Source organism: Tribolium castaneum, chromosome 9 (genome assembly GCF_031307605.1).
Source record: "Tribolium castaneum strain GA2 chromosome 9, icTriCast1.1, whole genome shotgun sequence".
NCBI classification, from domain to species: Eukaryota; Metazoa; Arthropoda; class Insecta; order Coleoptera; family Tenebrionidae; genus Tribolium; species Tribolium castaneum.
This window is the reverse complement of record NC_087402.1, coordinates 12,387,284-12,402,830: the sequence shown is the minus strand read 5'-3', so window position 1 is coordinate 12,402,830 and position 15,547 is coordinate 12,387,284. Positions and strand designations below refer to the sequence as shown.

At 30.4% G+C, this 15,547-nt stretch overlaps 1 protein-coding gene and 1 long non-coding RNA gene across 4 annotated transcripts; both read left to right on the top strand.

Annotated features, from left to right (window-relative positions):
* Nucleotides 1-572: 572 nt before the first annotated feature.
* Nucleotides 573-15,300, top strand: Cep97 (Centrosomal protein 97kDa). 3 transcript variants are annotated; one of them, XM_064359108.1, is made up of 14 exons: nt 573-671; nt 738-766; nt 816-961; nt 1,010-1,270; nt 2,609-2,805; nt 2,879-2,962; nt 7,157-7,353; nt 7,410-7,478; nt 7,688-7,852; nt 7,913-8,186; nt 9,931-10,206; nt 10,428-10,647; nt 10,699-10,824; nt 14,750-15,300. In XM_064359108.1, exons 2-14 carry the CDS (start codon nt 763-765, stop codon nt 14,987-14,989), a joined length of 2,259 nt encoding a protein of 752 aa, XP_064215178.1. In that variant the 5' UTR covers nt 573-671; nt 738-762; the 3' UTR covers nt 14,990-15,300. The 3 variants fall into 3 exon arrangements, with proteins under 3 accessions (XP_064215178.1, XP_968521.2, XP_015835115.2); XM_963428.4 differs by having other exon boundaries at nt 600-766; XM_015979629.2 differs by lacking the exon at nt 1,010-1,270 and having other exon boundaries at nt 605-766.
* On the top strand, nt 10,831-12,458 carry LOC107397863 (uncharacterized). Its single transcript, XR_001574888.2, has 2 exons — nt 10,831-11,261; nt 11,312-12,458. It is a non-coding gene; the product is annotated as an uncharacterized LOC107397863 (long non-coding RNA).
* Nucleotides 15,301-15,547: the final 247 nt, after the last annotated feature.

The window sequence follows — 15,547 nt, the reverse complement described above, 5'->3', positions numbered from 1 at the left end:
ATCTCATGTGGTTTTGGAATTTAAATTTTCTGCATTTAATTATTTTATTTTTAAGAAATTTCTGAAAAGTACAAATTTTTATCTACTCAGGCAATCAGTAAAACCAATTTGACCAATGTTATCATATACGAGCATTGTTCGTTTTTTCTGGAAAGAAGCGGCAATCTTTTAATACCTACTACGATACCGCATTCATATAAAAACAGATGTAGCTATAACTTCAAAAACGTGCTTTAACATTAAAAAACACAATCTTTGCAAAACTAAAAGTAAAGTAATATTCAACTAATCTGAAATTTTTTTGAATGTCTGTCTATTCCAGCAGTGTCCTAAAAGAAACTTGAAATCCTAGTTCACAAACGGGCTTAAAAAGGTAACAGAGCATCATCTTAGCAAACATATAATTTTTGACTTATTTTTGACGGAATGTTTCTCAAATCGAGCGAAATCAACCAAAGCAGGCTGAACTGTTATTGATTTTTCTGACGATGACAGGCTTTAGACTTGAACGTTTTTAATTAAGTTAACCATAGGACGTGATCGTTATTGTTTATATGGAATATAATCCAACACATGCACTTACATTTTCTAACCAATAAGTTAAACTTCTATAAGTGAAAGGAACACAACGATTCCTGCTCACAATTTTAAAATGTGGAACAATTTAATAATCAGCTGATCATCGCCGTCCTTCTATTAGCGCCATCACCTACCTGTCAATAATATTTAGCAAATAAAAAAATGCGTATAAGTTAAATATAAATGGGTAAGTAAATGGATTTGTAGTGAATTTTCAATGTGATTTGCCGTTTCAGAGGAAATATCAGATTTGTCGAACAAGAAGCTCAAAAAACTCGCCAAATTCTCGCCTCAGGAATCGCAAGTGATAACAACATTGATACTCGACGATAACGAACTGCAACGTTTGGATAACATCGACTCGTTGTTTCGGCTACAGAAGGTAAAATTGTAGCTTTAAGTGCGCGACGTTTTAAGGGCCCCCTTGTAGCTGTCAGCAGTGCGCAATCAATTGTTGCGCATGTATGGCGTATGTCGCCTCCATTCTCTGCACACTTTGAATCTCGCTCATAACGGAATACTCACAATCGAGGGGCTCAAGGATCTGGTTAATTTAAAGTGGCTTTGCTTGGCTGGGAATAGTATAAAAACTATTGAACATCTCAATACTAACACGAATTTAGAGCATTTAGATTTGTCGGAGAATAACATTACGCACATCAATGATTTAGCATTCTTGAAAGATTTAAAGGTTAGTTCATAGCTTGCTTGATAATTGAGTTTCTCTTAAATGTGGCGCCATATTGTGTTGTTACCATGGTTACCGTATCGTAACCATGATAATTGTAGAACGTGGCACCCTCTTTCGGGAAATTTCGTGCGGTGCAGAGATAAGGTAAGATAGACTGGCAGCTTTCTCACTCTAGATAAGCAACAAGAGGTACATACTGCCCTTCTTATCAACTGGTGTGTACTTATTTTTCAGTGGCCTTATGTTCAAATTTAAAAAATACGAACAGTTAAAATTAACAGGAGGAAAGAAAGGTTAAAAAAAACATTCAGCGTTGAATGTTAAACTCATCGTACTTCTAAATCATCTAACTGAAGAATTTCATAAATGGGAAGACAATACAATAATGAAATTATTTTTGCTATACTTACAGCGTGATTCAAACGTATCCAACCAACTCTCGTATGGTGATATGCGTCGTTCAGTAAAGAAAGTCCATTTTTTCCAAGCAACTTGCCATTTAATTTTTAATATATTTTTGTATTTGTTTTCCTTAGCAGCTATTTTAATTGTTGTTCTTTTGTTTTTAGTCATGTCAGATTTAAATTATTATATAATTTGCCAAATTTACGTGTATTAAATGATTGGAATATCGCTGATTGGTGATTTTTTAACAGATGTCCGTTTAATGATTGCATGATTTGTCGTTTTCGCTAAATAAATTAAAAACAATTTGACCTGAAAACCTCAAATCTAAAAACCTAACTTTGGAAAGCTACGATATATAGCGTGAAAAAAGGTTCACACAATTTTTTGCCATAGGAACTTTGACTCTGATGTTTTTTATAGCTGCCCAAGAGACGATTCGAGACTTTTGAATCACCGTGTGTATTCCATTTCGGCTCATAGTAAAATTGCAACCGCGCATTTGTATTTTTTGGAGAGAAAAATGAAGTACAAATTGAAAGTTTCTGTATAAGAAAAAGAATTCTGTGTTAAACTAAATCCCAACGACACACTTTGAGAAACTCTCAATTTGTGCTCCATTTCATTCAAAAAATGCAAATGCGCTGTTGCAAAATTCTACTATAAATAATCTATAATAACTAATTTTGAGAGAAAATGCGACGTTGGCGTTTTTATAGTTTTGAGAAAGCGTATAAAATGTATTTAAAAAATCTATTCGATTTGCTGTTGTTTCAGAAAGTATTGTAAATTTATATTACCTTGTCTCTGTGTGAAATTTTCTTTTGGCGCCATCTTCTCTCGTTAGCATGGTGATCAGATACATGTAACCATGCTAATTGTTGAACCTAGCGCCCTCTTTCGGGAAATTTTGTTGTGATTGTTTGATTTTAGGAGCTTTTTCTACACAATAACAAAATTAATCATCTTAGACAGAGTGATCGTTTCCTGCCTACTAGTTTAATAACCCTGACTTTGGCTAATAATAACATTGAGGATTTGAATGAAATTTCTCAGCTTGTTCATCTTGTTAATCTACAAAATATTTCCATCGCTAATAACCCTTGTGTTAACTTTGGCAACACTAACATGTATCCTTTGTGACATTGCTTATATTTTGTTTGCTCATTTTTATTGTTTATTCAATTTCTTAACTTAATCCAGTGGATTTGATTACCGTCCGTTTGTGATCAACTGGTGTTTGAACATTAAAACAATTGATGGTTATGTAGTGGATGCTATTGAAAGGTAAAAACTTGCAGCAAGCCACTTTTTGACATATGATGGTCTATTATGTTTGCAACCTTTAATTATTTACAAATAATCACAGTTTTAATAAAAAAAAGTAAAAAAAAACATTAAAAATCGAAAGAGGTTTTATTGACTTCTAAATCTCTTTAAAATTTCGAGATTCTGATTGAAACAATTTTATTCTTAGTTGTTTATCTTACGCTGATGCATCTAAAAATTACACTTGCCATCTAAAAAAAGCACCAAATTGTTAGACTTGATTTAAATATTTTCAGTAGTATAAGTTAAAGATATTTTTTGTTTAAAGTGTTCATCACATTTTTCGCTGAAAAAACGCTCAAAAAAAAGTCAAAAAGATTGTAATTTTAGACTTTATTTGGTAATGTTCTGGTTTGTTAGTGCATGAAAATTAAGATTTTGTCTTAAAATAAGCTTGAAAGAGTTAATAAACGTATTATTGTTATCCAAGTTTGTGCTCAGAAACAAGCTAAATCGAGTGAAACAAGCAAAGTAACATCAGTTTTATGATTAATTAATATTTGTTCTACGTTTTGATAAGATTTTGAGTCTGGTTCAAAAATAAAATGAGTCGAGCGAAATAAAGCTAAAATAACCTAAAATAACGACAATTTCAATATAATTTTATTAGTTGTATCACAATTAAAAAAAAACTTTACTTTGTATTGTTTATATTACAAAAAAAAAAACTTGACACGCGATCTAATGAATATTTTTGATAAAAATTTACGAATTTTACGGAATGAATGGTTAAAAACATTTTAAAGCTTTCAAAAAAACACAAGAATAATGTATTTATGTAAATAATGTAGACATAATTTAATAGTTTATTAGCCAGATTTAAGCAAAATCAATTTTGGTCCGATTAATGAACTTATTATTAGTGTTTTTATTCCAGCCTCAGCGAAATTTTTCAGAAAATGTTTATCAAAATCTGGTAAAAAAAAACTGAGGCGAAATGTTCAAGAATAAGCCTATATAAAAAACAAAATGACGTCACGATTTTAATCTATCATAATGATTCTTTGTTAGTTTCAGTGAATTTTTTTGGAATCTCGGTTTATTTTTGTGATTTCTAAGAGTACTTTAGAGCGTCTTACAAAATAAATTAACAAATGAAGCCAAAATAACAATTGTAATTTGTAATTGTAATTGTAATTAGACAAAAATGCCTAGAGAGTTGGAAATTTTTGTAAAACGCTGTCTTTAGACGTGCGTAAACAAATATCAAAAGTCCCCGAGGGAGGTGTTAGACTTTGTTTAAATAAAAAAGGCAGGAAACCCATGATTAAAAAAAAACACTGGCACTTATGATGGTGTTACACAAAAAGACTTTTATTAAACAATGGAATGTTCTTAAACGAATATTTGGAATTTGATTGTTCACAAAATTTATAAATCAAATCGTGATAAAGAAATTGAAACGACTTTAGTTCAGTATTGCTACACGAATTATAATCTAAATTAATTTGACCCAATACCGTCATTCCAGGAAATTTAGACTACAATGTATGTATACAGCGTATTCGATAATTGGAGTGCCATCACTTGAGAAGTGGTAAAGGTAACCACCAGGATTCAAAAGCAAGTGTTCAATTTTTCCCATCTTGCTTCTTCGAACAATAGTCTTTCAAATTTGTCCAAAAAGACAAAGTGGTTGAAATCAGTAATCCGAGTGCTCTGAGAAAAAAAGTGATAGCTACTGTCAATGTGACAAGTTTCATTAATTGATTACAGTGGTGTTCGTTTGTTTGGTTTGTTTTAGACATTAAAGTTGGGAAAATAGAAGATTTGCATTTTCAAAAAGCTAGAACTGCAATTAGTTTGTACGAAGCAAGATTTCCAGATCGCCATATTCCTTGTTGCTGTGTATTTGCTAATCTTGTTCGTCGCATCCGAAAATTTGAAAATTCTAAAATTTTGACCAATGACTGTAGTTAGGGGTAGATTTGCAGCATTTAATGCTATCGTCTGGGACAAGCTCATTGAAATGAAAGCTGTTGGTCCTATTCTTTGCCGATGAAATAATTGTGATCTGTACGAAAATGTTAGAACGTCATTGCTAAGACGAGTCCGTTTGTGAATATACAGCAAGATGGTCACCTGATTGAGCAATTGAGCATTTCTTATACAAATTTAAGTAGCTTGTACTTGAAGTTTATTTAATCACAAATTCCTTTTGATACCGAAATTATTACATAATTGGACGTCACTGAATAATAATTGAAAGTTATTGTCAGATGTGACAGTTTTTTCTTTTTGTGCAAATGGACTACTTGATGATACATCAAAAAGAGTGATAATAAAACGTGTTCCCTGATTGGCCGTTTTTAAAGTTTCTCTAGTTTTTCGCAGCATGATAAAAAGAAAAATGTAAATGCAGAATAATACTTTTCTGACTCGTGTGAGTTTGCAGTGAAGCGATGGCGGTCCATTTATCGAACACGCTGTATGTACATACACGCAGAGCAGCTTTAAAAAATGATACAAAAAAGCAAAAATAATTTAACTTTCATCAAAAGAATGCTTTAGGTATACCACCTACATAGTTGAACTAGCAATAAGAATAATACCTAATTCCTGAAATAAATAAGTATTTTAGAGAGTCGTTTAAAAAGCATTTTAAGCTAATAACACCGGTGCCGGCATCTGGAATGGACGCCGTTGCCGGGCCCATTTGTCTTGGGACAAAAAAACAAATGGTTTTTAAAATTGTCAAATTTCAATTAGTGTCGTGGAAAAAATAAATAAGCAAAACAATATAAATTAACATTGATTTTGACCTAATGTAATGACATTTGTCAATTCTAGAGAAATTTTTCGGAGTTTTGATTTATTTTTGTGATTTTTGAGCTTATTTTAAGAAGACCTTACAAAATAAATGAACAAAACAAGCTAAAATAATATTGATATCCACTAATATAGTGAAGGAAAATTTTTGGGAATTTTGATCAATTTTTGAAGTTTTTTTGGAATACTTTAAGAGGATCTTAAAAGAGCATCAAAAAGCTAATATGTACAGGGTGTATCAGAAATACTTGTCTTAATTTTAAGAGGTAACAGAGCTCAATAAATAAAACATCTTTTCTATTTGTAATTTTTCAATAAAAAATCGCAAATTTACTTAAAATTTCGAAAAGAGAACATAATAGCCCGAATTCTTATCCCATTATTAAATTTAATAACGTCTCTAACTTCCATGGCAACGTTTGCATCTCTTTCTACAACATTAGATTTACATAAATCTATATCGTTTTATGTTTAGTTTAATAGCGTATTTAGCTAATCACATCCTTAATGATGAGATAAGAATTCGGGCCAATGTTGTACAAAAATAAAAGAACCGATCTATATTTTTGTTATAGAAACGGACAATTTGTACAATTTAAAACAACAATAAAAATTGTTGCTATGAATACAAACTAATTATTAAACACTAACCGACTCGTTTTCACAAAAGAAAGGAGAAAAACAGTGAAAATTATAAATAAGAATTTTGCAAAATGTTATATAGAAAAGTTGTATTTGATGAGTTTTGTTACGTGGTGAAATTAACACACATATTTCTGATACACTCTGTATATCATCAACTTTGATCAAATGTATAGAAACGTTCTTTTCACTTTAAAAACGTCTTTAAACACTTTAAATTTGCATAAACAACACTATTTTAGGCGAAATTTTGTGGATAGTTGCTTTGCTTTTTTCGAAATAACCTTTCCCTTTTTTGGAGTAAATTAGGAGTAAATTTAGATTTTTTGTGTAAAAAAGTTTTTGTTTTACTCCAGTAAAAATAAATGTAATTATAATAATTGACAGTTTTTTTCTAGAGTTTTCGAATTTTCATTTCATAGTAATTGACAGTTTTTGCTAAAGTTTTCAAATTTTCATTTTCAATAAAACTTTTGCAGTAAATTTGTTTTTAGCTTTTAAATATTTAGTGCCGGTTTACAGAAAGCGAAATTAAGATTTAATTCAAAATTAAACTAATTCGAATTAAGTTGCCATTTGAAATGCATTGACAAATGTCAAGTTAATCGCGATTAAAATTTAATTGCAATTAAAATCTTCTGTAAACCGGCTCTTAGTTGTTTAATTATTTAAATACAGCAAATTGACAACGAAAATTATTATAGTCAATTGTTTTCTGACACATAGTTATTTTATTTTTAGTTTAAGAGCTGAGTGGTTGTATTCACAAGGTAGGGGTCGTCATTTTCGAGTTGGCGATCAAAAAGATCTTGTTCAGTATTTAGCAAGCGTTTGTCCACTCACTGGTGAAGCTCTTGAAACAGAAGAGGATCGAAAACTACGTTTAATTTTGAGTAAAGCACAACATCACCAACAACAATTAAGGGAACAATCTACTGGTGTGATTTTGTTGTATTTACATTAAATTGACATGTTTTTTGATTTATGATTTTAGGATCTTCAAATCCTTCACCTCTGACAAGGAAAAAGTTGCATGGAGCGAAACATTCGCCAAGGTTAAATTGTAAGTATTTTTTTGTTCCCCCAATTTTGAAAAAACGAAAAAATTAAATTGAAAATTTAAAAATTTCTTTGGTGAAGTTAGAATTAACGATAATATGTGGGAAGGTATGGAAAACTATTTATTGTTAGTTTTTTTTTTTGAATTATGTGTTCCAAAACACAGTTTCAAAACAAGTTTCATTCAAATTTTTTTTTATGAATTCGTTTCAGCTGCTCGAGCTACTGCTAAGTTAAAATCACCAGATCGCATGTCTTCAAGCTGTTATGGAAATGCAAACGTTATGGAAAATTCAAATATTATGAGTCAAAGTTTAGATCCAACAATTTTAAGGCAAAGTGTTACTCCGTCAAAAACACCAAGCGAAAAACGTTTAGGTAGTTCTTACTAACGTTTTTTATTACAATATTTGACAATTTTTTTTATTGGTTGAATAGATGATGAGCCTGTTAATAGTCCCCTTCAAGCTCTTTCAAAGATGGTTCCAGTACCAGAATCTCTAATGAGTCCAGATTACCGTCCAGCTCCAATTCTTGGTAAAACTGTCTTAACTTCAGTCAATAATAAAAAATTACCTCAAGCTGTGCGATCACCTAAACTTGGTCGAAATTTACAAAACAAGAATAAACCACAAGCTAATGATGGAGGAAAGAGCAGTTCACCTTCGCCTGCTAGAGCAAGGAAAGCAATGAATCATGAAAATAATGCCAAGTAAGTGAGAAAAAAATTTAAACAAAATACTTCTGATATGAAAATTACAACAAAAATTTAACCAAATTAAAACCTTAATTTGGTATAATATAATATTATAATATAATATATAATGATCATTGTAGTATTAAAAAAATTGCTGTCTAAAAAAATAATTCGAAAATTAAAAAGTTCTATAACGTATTCAAGAAAAAATCGTTCCTAATTGTTTATTTCTTTAGTGCTCTGTTTAAATGAAATAAATACAGGTGGTTTTTATCACCTGGCGGTATAGAATGTGTGTTTATGGTCCGGTTTTAAAAATAAAGCACATGCGTTCAAAAAATTTTTTTCTAAAAAATACTGTTTCAAAAAATTTGCAAATTGCAAAGAAGTTAATAGAAGTGTTTACTTGTAACAATAATGTTATTTTTAACGTCAGTATTTTGTATCGACACCAAATGCTTTTAGATTTTATTTTTATTTTTTTTTTCAACTTTAATGATTTTTTAAACATTAATTTTACTAAAAGTTGAACCTGTTACATATTAGCTGTTTCAAAGCTATTAATACGCCAACGTCGCATTTTCTCTCAAAATTAGCTGTTTTAAATTATTCATGCACTTCAAGAAAATAACAGCTAATGCAACTTATACATTCATTAGCTTTGTTCGCGGACGATTTTCAGAACTAATCCTGAACTAGTCCAGGATTTATATAAAGCGCATGTGCGGTTCAGAAACAGTTACGGATTTTCGTCCACCGCGAACGATAATTTATCGTTATCAAGTACACAGTAAATGTTTCAAAAACTAACAAGCCATCAAAAATTATCCAAAAGTTAAGAATGAGTTATCCGAAAAACCTTCACACCATAAGGTACAAATTATAGAAAACAATCCATTTTTTCAAATTATAAAACGTTAATTATTTTACAAATAATTTCAATTTAGTAAGGTATTAAATTAATACCGGTAGTAAAAAAAGATTATTTCTTTATTGTGATTCAAACTCATTTCCAACCTCAAAAAGCTCCGAGATACGAGAGTAACTGCTTTCGTCAAATACGCAAGTCTAGAACTGAAAATTCTACGTAGAGTCCGAGGTTCTGAACCGATTCGAAACAAAAGATTCTCTACCACAAACACCGGACTATTACTTAAAGTTCGGGATTTTTTTCACAGCGAACGCTCTCAGATGAACTGCTACCGCCAACAAAGCTATTAATAACTTTTTTACATTTTTATCAACCTTATTTAAAAAAATAATTTAGTAAAATGTTGGCATTTTTATAGTTTTGAAATACCTAATATATGTTTGTACCAAAGAAACTAATATCTTCCTAATAAACAATTTTTTGAAGTTTTTTTGTTGCAATCTTCCGTATCAATTAAATTCAGTAAAAAGCAAATTTTTTAAACAGTCAAATTTAATGAATCGGGCCAAAATAACTCATTTTACATAAATTGAGCCATTTTTTAAACTCTTTAATAAGTCAAGTTTTTATTAAAACAATGGTCAATTCTGAAAATATAAAAAATAAGCTAAATTGAACAAAATATTCCGAACCATTTTTTGTATTTTACATTAAAGTAGTGTTCATTCAAACTTTTTTTAGATTAATTGAACAAATTGAAAACATATTTCTGCATAAATTAAAAAGTGAGATATCAAATTAAAGAGAATAAGTGTTTTAAAATAATAATAATAATAATTTAGCAAGAATCCGTGGGAAACAATCCACTTAAACGATATTTCTTTTCAGTAAGACTTCAATTTTGCGAAAGTCTCTAAGTAGTGATGACGAGTCGGAAGTATTTGTTTCAAAATTGCAAAAAATTCAAATAAGAGCCGAAGAAAAACGAATAATGAATCAAAAAGACGCCGAAATTTTAAATAATTGCAACAGCGAAGACCGAGTTGAACAAGCAGCTGTTTTTATACAAAAAATGTGGCGAGGATACTTTACCCGAAACAGAAACAAGGAAGTACAAGAAATTTTTCGAACATTACAAACACAAAGAGCAAATCAATACATACAGTAAGTGAAACATATTGCATACAGGACTATTCGTATTTATACGGCCGTCTTTGATTGGACCGCAAAAATTATGCTATAATTAAAATTTAAATATAATAAAAAAGTGATTATAATAATAATGTTCTGTTATTATTTAAATAGGCATCATTTTTGAGGTTCATATATTGCTGCATAAATGCGAATGTTCCTGTAGTTACTGGTTATTATTTTCCTAATTATAGACAATTGACTGACGATATGGAAACAACTAAAGCTGCATTAGAAAGTGAACGAAAAATTCAAATGTTACAAACTGAAGCAATAAGCGCCCTCTGGAAGCAAATGTCAGCTTTACAACCAAATAGTGGTCAATCAAGTACTGCCAATATGACAAATTTATCGACAGATAATGTAGAAGTTGTAAAAGAGTTGGCCAAAACGTGTACTGTTTTGCAAAATCAAGTAAGCGTGTTATTTTGTAAGTGTTCTTTGTTTGATTTTTATTTATTTCAGATTCAACAATTACAAAGTTCAATGCAAGATATTGTCAAAGTTATGACTGTTTTTAGTCAAACGACTTCAATTAATCCCAATGGAATTGCGACTCAAACTGAAATTGTGGCTGTACATACGCCACAAGTAAGTGTTTCAAATAATAATATTGTTTTTCCACTACTAGCTATGAAGTTGACAATTATTGTGGCTCCTAGCCAGCTGAGAAGTTGAATTCCTCTATTAGTGGTTAAGTGGTTAATAATTGTTTCTATTGTTAACCTAGGTTAAACAAATTTTTTGTGAATCCAGGGATAGTTGTATAACAAAAACTTGTGCAACGTAATTTTGTGTAGCCAGGAGATTGTCTTTAACGTATTTGCTGCTTGAAATTACCTAACACGATAAATTTATTTGTATCAAATCGCCATTAGTTTAAAATTTGCGCTTCACCAATGAGTGATGAAACCTCGTAACTACAACATGGCGGAATGCAGGAGCTTTTATTATTTTAGAGGACTATCGAAAAAACAGAACTTTATTTAAACAATGAACACAAATTTTTGTTTCCCAATGCAATTGTGGTAAGTCATAGCTAGATGTAAATCAATGTTCTTTAAATAGAAGGCTACAGAAAATCCACATTGCCAGTGTGGCCAAGTGGAAGAAACTGTTCAACATCTTGTTGAAAAATGCCAAATTACAAGTTTTCAAGGAGGCTTCAATGAAATCCATCAACTATCGCCCGAAACTAAAAGTTGGTTATCTACCATAAAAGTTTTATGATTTCTTCTATATACAATTATTATTATCCTTTTTTTTTCTGTCTATATATATATATAGCGTTTGTTGCACCCGATGTGTTAGTTAGAGCTGTGGTTAGTAAATTGATAACCGTATTATGTAGAGTAATTGATATCATTAGGTGGAACTGTTAGCGGTGAAGATGAGGTTGATAAAGCCACAAAAGTTGAAGATGTTGGAGTCGCAATAATTGTTAACTTCACAGCTAGTAGTGGAACAAATACACCACGGTGGCGAAGAGATTTATCGGCCTCGCATATAATAATAATAGTATTTGCCACATTAGTGTATAATATACTATTTTTTTTAATAAGGAAGTGTACCTTCATCCACTCCCATCTCTATCTCAATGTCGGGTGACAATGAGAGACTTACTTATTCATCATAATTAAAACATATAAGGGCGGGTGAAGGAAAAGTTCTTTCATTAATATTTATTATCCACAATCACATTATAATTGGAGTTTTATCCACACTTATGAAGCATATAAAGTGACCTATTATCCACCAGTGGAATAATAGCATATTAAAGAACAAGTTTTATAAGGGTTGATTTGGAGCACGAATTTCAACTCGCCTACGGCTGCACCAAAACCCTTATAAAACAAGTAATTTTGTGTCAGTTGGTACCGGTAATAAATAATAAAGAAGAAATGATGATTAAATCGATCGTACGTGTATTCCACGCATTATTGATGAATCTCTTGAAAATGAAATATCCCTAAATTCATTAAAGTACACTGTACTTTAATGAGCCATAAACGACTCCTACTGATAGAAGTTAATAAACGCATAGTATAAAAAGTAACTTTATCCCACTTTTGCCAAAACAACTAGTAATTATAACTAGCAGACAAAGCCTGCCAAAATTCATTTTACGAATACAAATATTTTTAATTAACTTCGATTAATTCCATTTTGTTAATATGGTGATTGTGGATAAAACGTTGTATTGTGTTTTAGTCGAATATTTTGTCGTCATTTTTTTTGACAATGACAGCAAATTCTTGACGTAAAAATTGTTTTTGACAAAGTGGAGAACGAAACCAATTCAAATGTTTTTTCTTGCGGAAAATTATGTGAGGATTCTGATGATGTCGATTCGTTTATTTGGTTTTGGAGGTATTGAAAAAAAAATTAAATACACTCACCGACAAAAATATCACATCACATGAGAAAATTTATTTTTTACTGCTTCAATAATAAAAATTAATGAAAAATTAATTAATTAACTAATTAATTAATTAATTAATTAATTAAAGGCATTGGCAACTTATTTTACGTATTTTATGTTTTAAGGAAATTGAAAATATGTTTCATACTATATTATTAGGTTCTTTTCAAAATTTTCTGCAATAAGTAAGCGAGATAATCACTTCGAAAGGAAGAAATCGTGACGTAAAAACCGTCTCTCATCATAGAATCCTCTTATCACTGAAGCCAAAAACTTGACAGATATTTTACATTTTTCACACATCTTTCACAAAATAAAGAGTTAACTACTTTTTCGACTAATTTCTGTCTTGAACTTCGCGAATACATCTGAAAAATTTTGATAAACTCTGACAGTGTCACTTAAAAGTCATAAACCATTTGATCTTAATATTGAACCAAATGGTCGATGAGACGGTTACGACGTCATAATTTCAAATTTAAATCGAAATAACTTGAGTTAGAGAGCAGATACAGAGTAACGGTTTTCATTATTGTATCAAGCGTAAGACAAAGTTGTTTTTTAAGTTGCAAACGCCTCTAACGTTAAATTAAACTAAACTCACATCTGTAACATCAACAATTAAACTACAGCTTATTGATTATCAAAAAAAAAGCCAAAAAGTGAATTTCATTGGGATGTTTTTTGGCTTGAATAAGGTCTACTGAGGCAACTTTGGCATTTGGAGGCAATCATTAAGTTCTAGTATTACCTCCTCGAGCCGGGATAACTATCTTCCTTCTACGTGGCCTGCTGTGATTTTGATAATTTGACATTTAATTAGTTAGCCATGAATCTGCACCACTCGTTTTTAAAAAACTCATAGCCGTCGAAGTTACTTGAGGATGCTACTATCTTATATTATCAATTTCAGTACTTTTTTAGAACTCTTAAGCCCCAAAATTTTGTAATTTAAGTATTGCGATAATTTTGCCTGTGTGTACTAACTTTAATAAGTTAAAAAAATCTAAAATAACCTGTAGCTCTTTTTATTAATTTTTTTTTTGTTAGCAAAATTTTGTGGCAATTGAGTCAAAAATGTGCATATAATTAGAATAAAACAACTTGGTCAATTTTTTTTACATACTTTCTAAAACGACTTGTAGCTCATTTTGCTAGTTATCTATTTCTGAACAAAATTTTGTCGCAATTGATTCAAAATTGCGAAAATAATTCGAATGAAACAACTTGGTCAAAATTTTTATTTGTTTATATACTAATAAAAAGAATCATTAAGGTAACATTAAATAAAATTTTATGCCAAATGTATGCCTTTTTAACGTAGAAATGTTTGAGGATTCTAAATCTATTTCAATTTTTGATTTACGATTCGTAGTTTTGGTGATTTTAGACAAAATATAGTTGATTTTATTTTTTCTAATCTATCAAAATAAAAATAGAAGTAAAGATAAAAATAATAGTGAGTAACAGATGTGTTCTTGTATTTTTTTATGAAAGTAAGAACGTTCAGACAATTAATACTCCACCTTTTGATATGCAAAATTATTTAAGAATCCTAAATCTGTTTTAATTTTTTGTGTAGGTGTAATAGTTTTTAAGCTATCAGTCAAAGTGTGAGAAACACACGTTTTCTTATGCAAAATGTTCTGCTGACCAATGGAATTCGAAAGTCGTTTTCCTTCATTATGAAAAAAAAATGTGAAAATTTTTAGAAATTTAAGATTAGAGAAATTCGTCCTTTTAGATAAAGTTAAAAACTTTTATTATGCAAAAAATTCTTGTAGGTTCTTCCTCTAAAAACTTACCTGAACTATTGACTGCATTTCATCTAAGTTATGCAGGGGTGTATTTTTTAAAATACAAACAACAACATTTCGAAAATTTCACTACACAAATCGTACAAAATTGTAATTTTCTTAGTGTTATTTTATTAAAACGAAAACTTGTGTATGTGTTAGAATTTATATTAATTGAGAATTTTTTTGCGAAAAAATACAATTTCTAGCTTTATTCCAACGTCAAAAACCTACTGTCATTGTCAAAAAACTGTCTAACGGAATGGAGGACTTTAGCTAATACTAAAAATATCAACAGGGGGAAGCTGCAAAAGTTTTTCCCTTTCACAAACAAACCCGGCCATCTTCTCTTCCACTGCCGATCAACCAACGCAAAAAAGACAACGTCAACACGGAATTGCAACAGTACGCTGATAATCTAGTAGATGGTGTTATTAAAACAGTGTCCGAAACAAGAGCTGATTGTGTTGGAAGTGACCTGACCGAAATAACAGTCACCGATACAGCGAAAATGGACGAAACACAAGTATCAAACTGAAAATACATTAAGTACTAATTTTATTTAAGTGACAGAGTTGTTGTCGTGTGTACTACAGAGGTTTGACACACGCTGTATTTAAAAATCAGTGTGACGCAAATTGTTTTTGTACCAAATATAATTTTATTATTATACACAGACACGTTTAGATTGGAGCTTTTCTTGTGTGCATACAAAGTACAAATTGTCTTTTTGAAAGAATACCGAAATGTAATGATTGTGGTACTCTCTCAAATGTTCAAGACATTTCGAGGTCCGCACCTACATTAAAAAATTCAATTTTTAAGCTTTAATAAATGTTGAAACATCAACTTGAGTTTTGATCACCCATCCCTTTGATTTAAATTTCCAGTTCGGTCAAAGTCTAAAACAAAAATACTTATATCATTTTGATTTAGTTAACCCGATGTTGGAAATAAGATTCCAACATAATTTTTGTATGTTCTTCGGTGAACATTTTGGACATATTCATAGATAAAGTGATGCTGAAGTTATGTACGCAATAAATCTACCTCAAAGTCTGGGATGTCTCAAAAAGTTTGTCATGTGTCAATATTT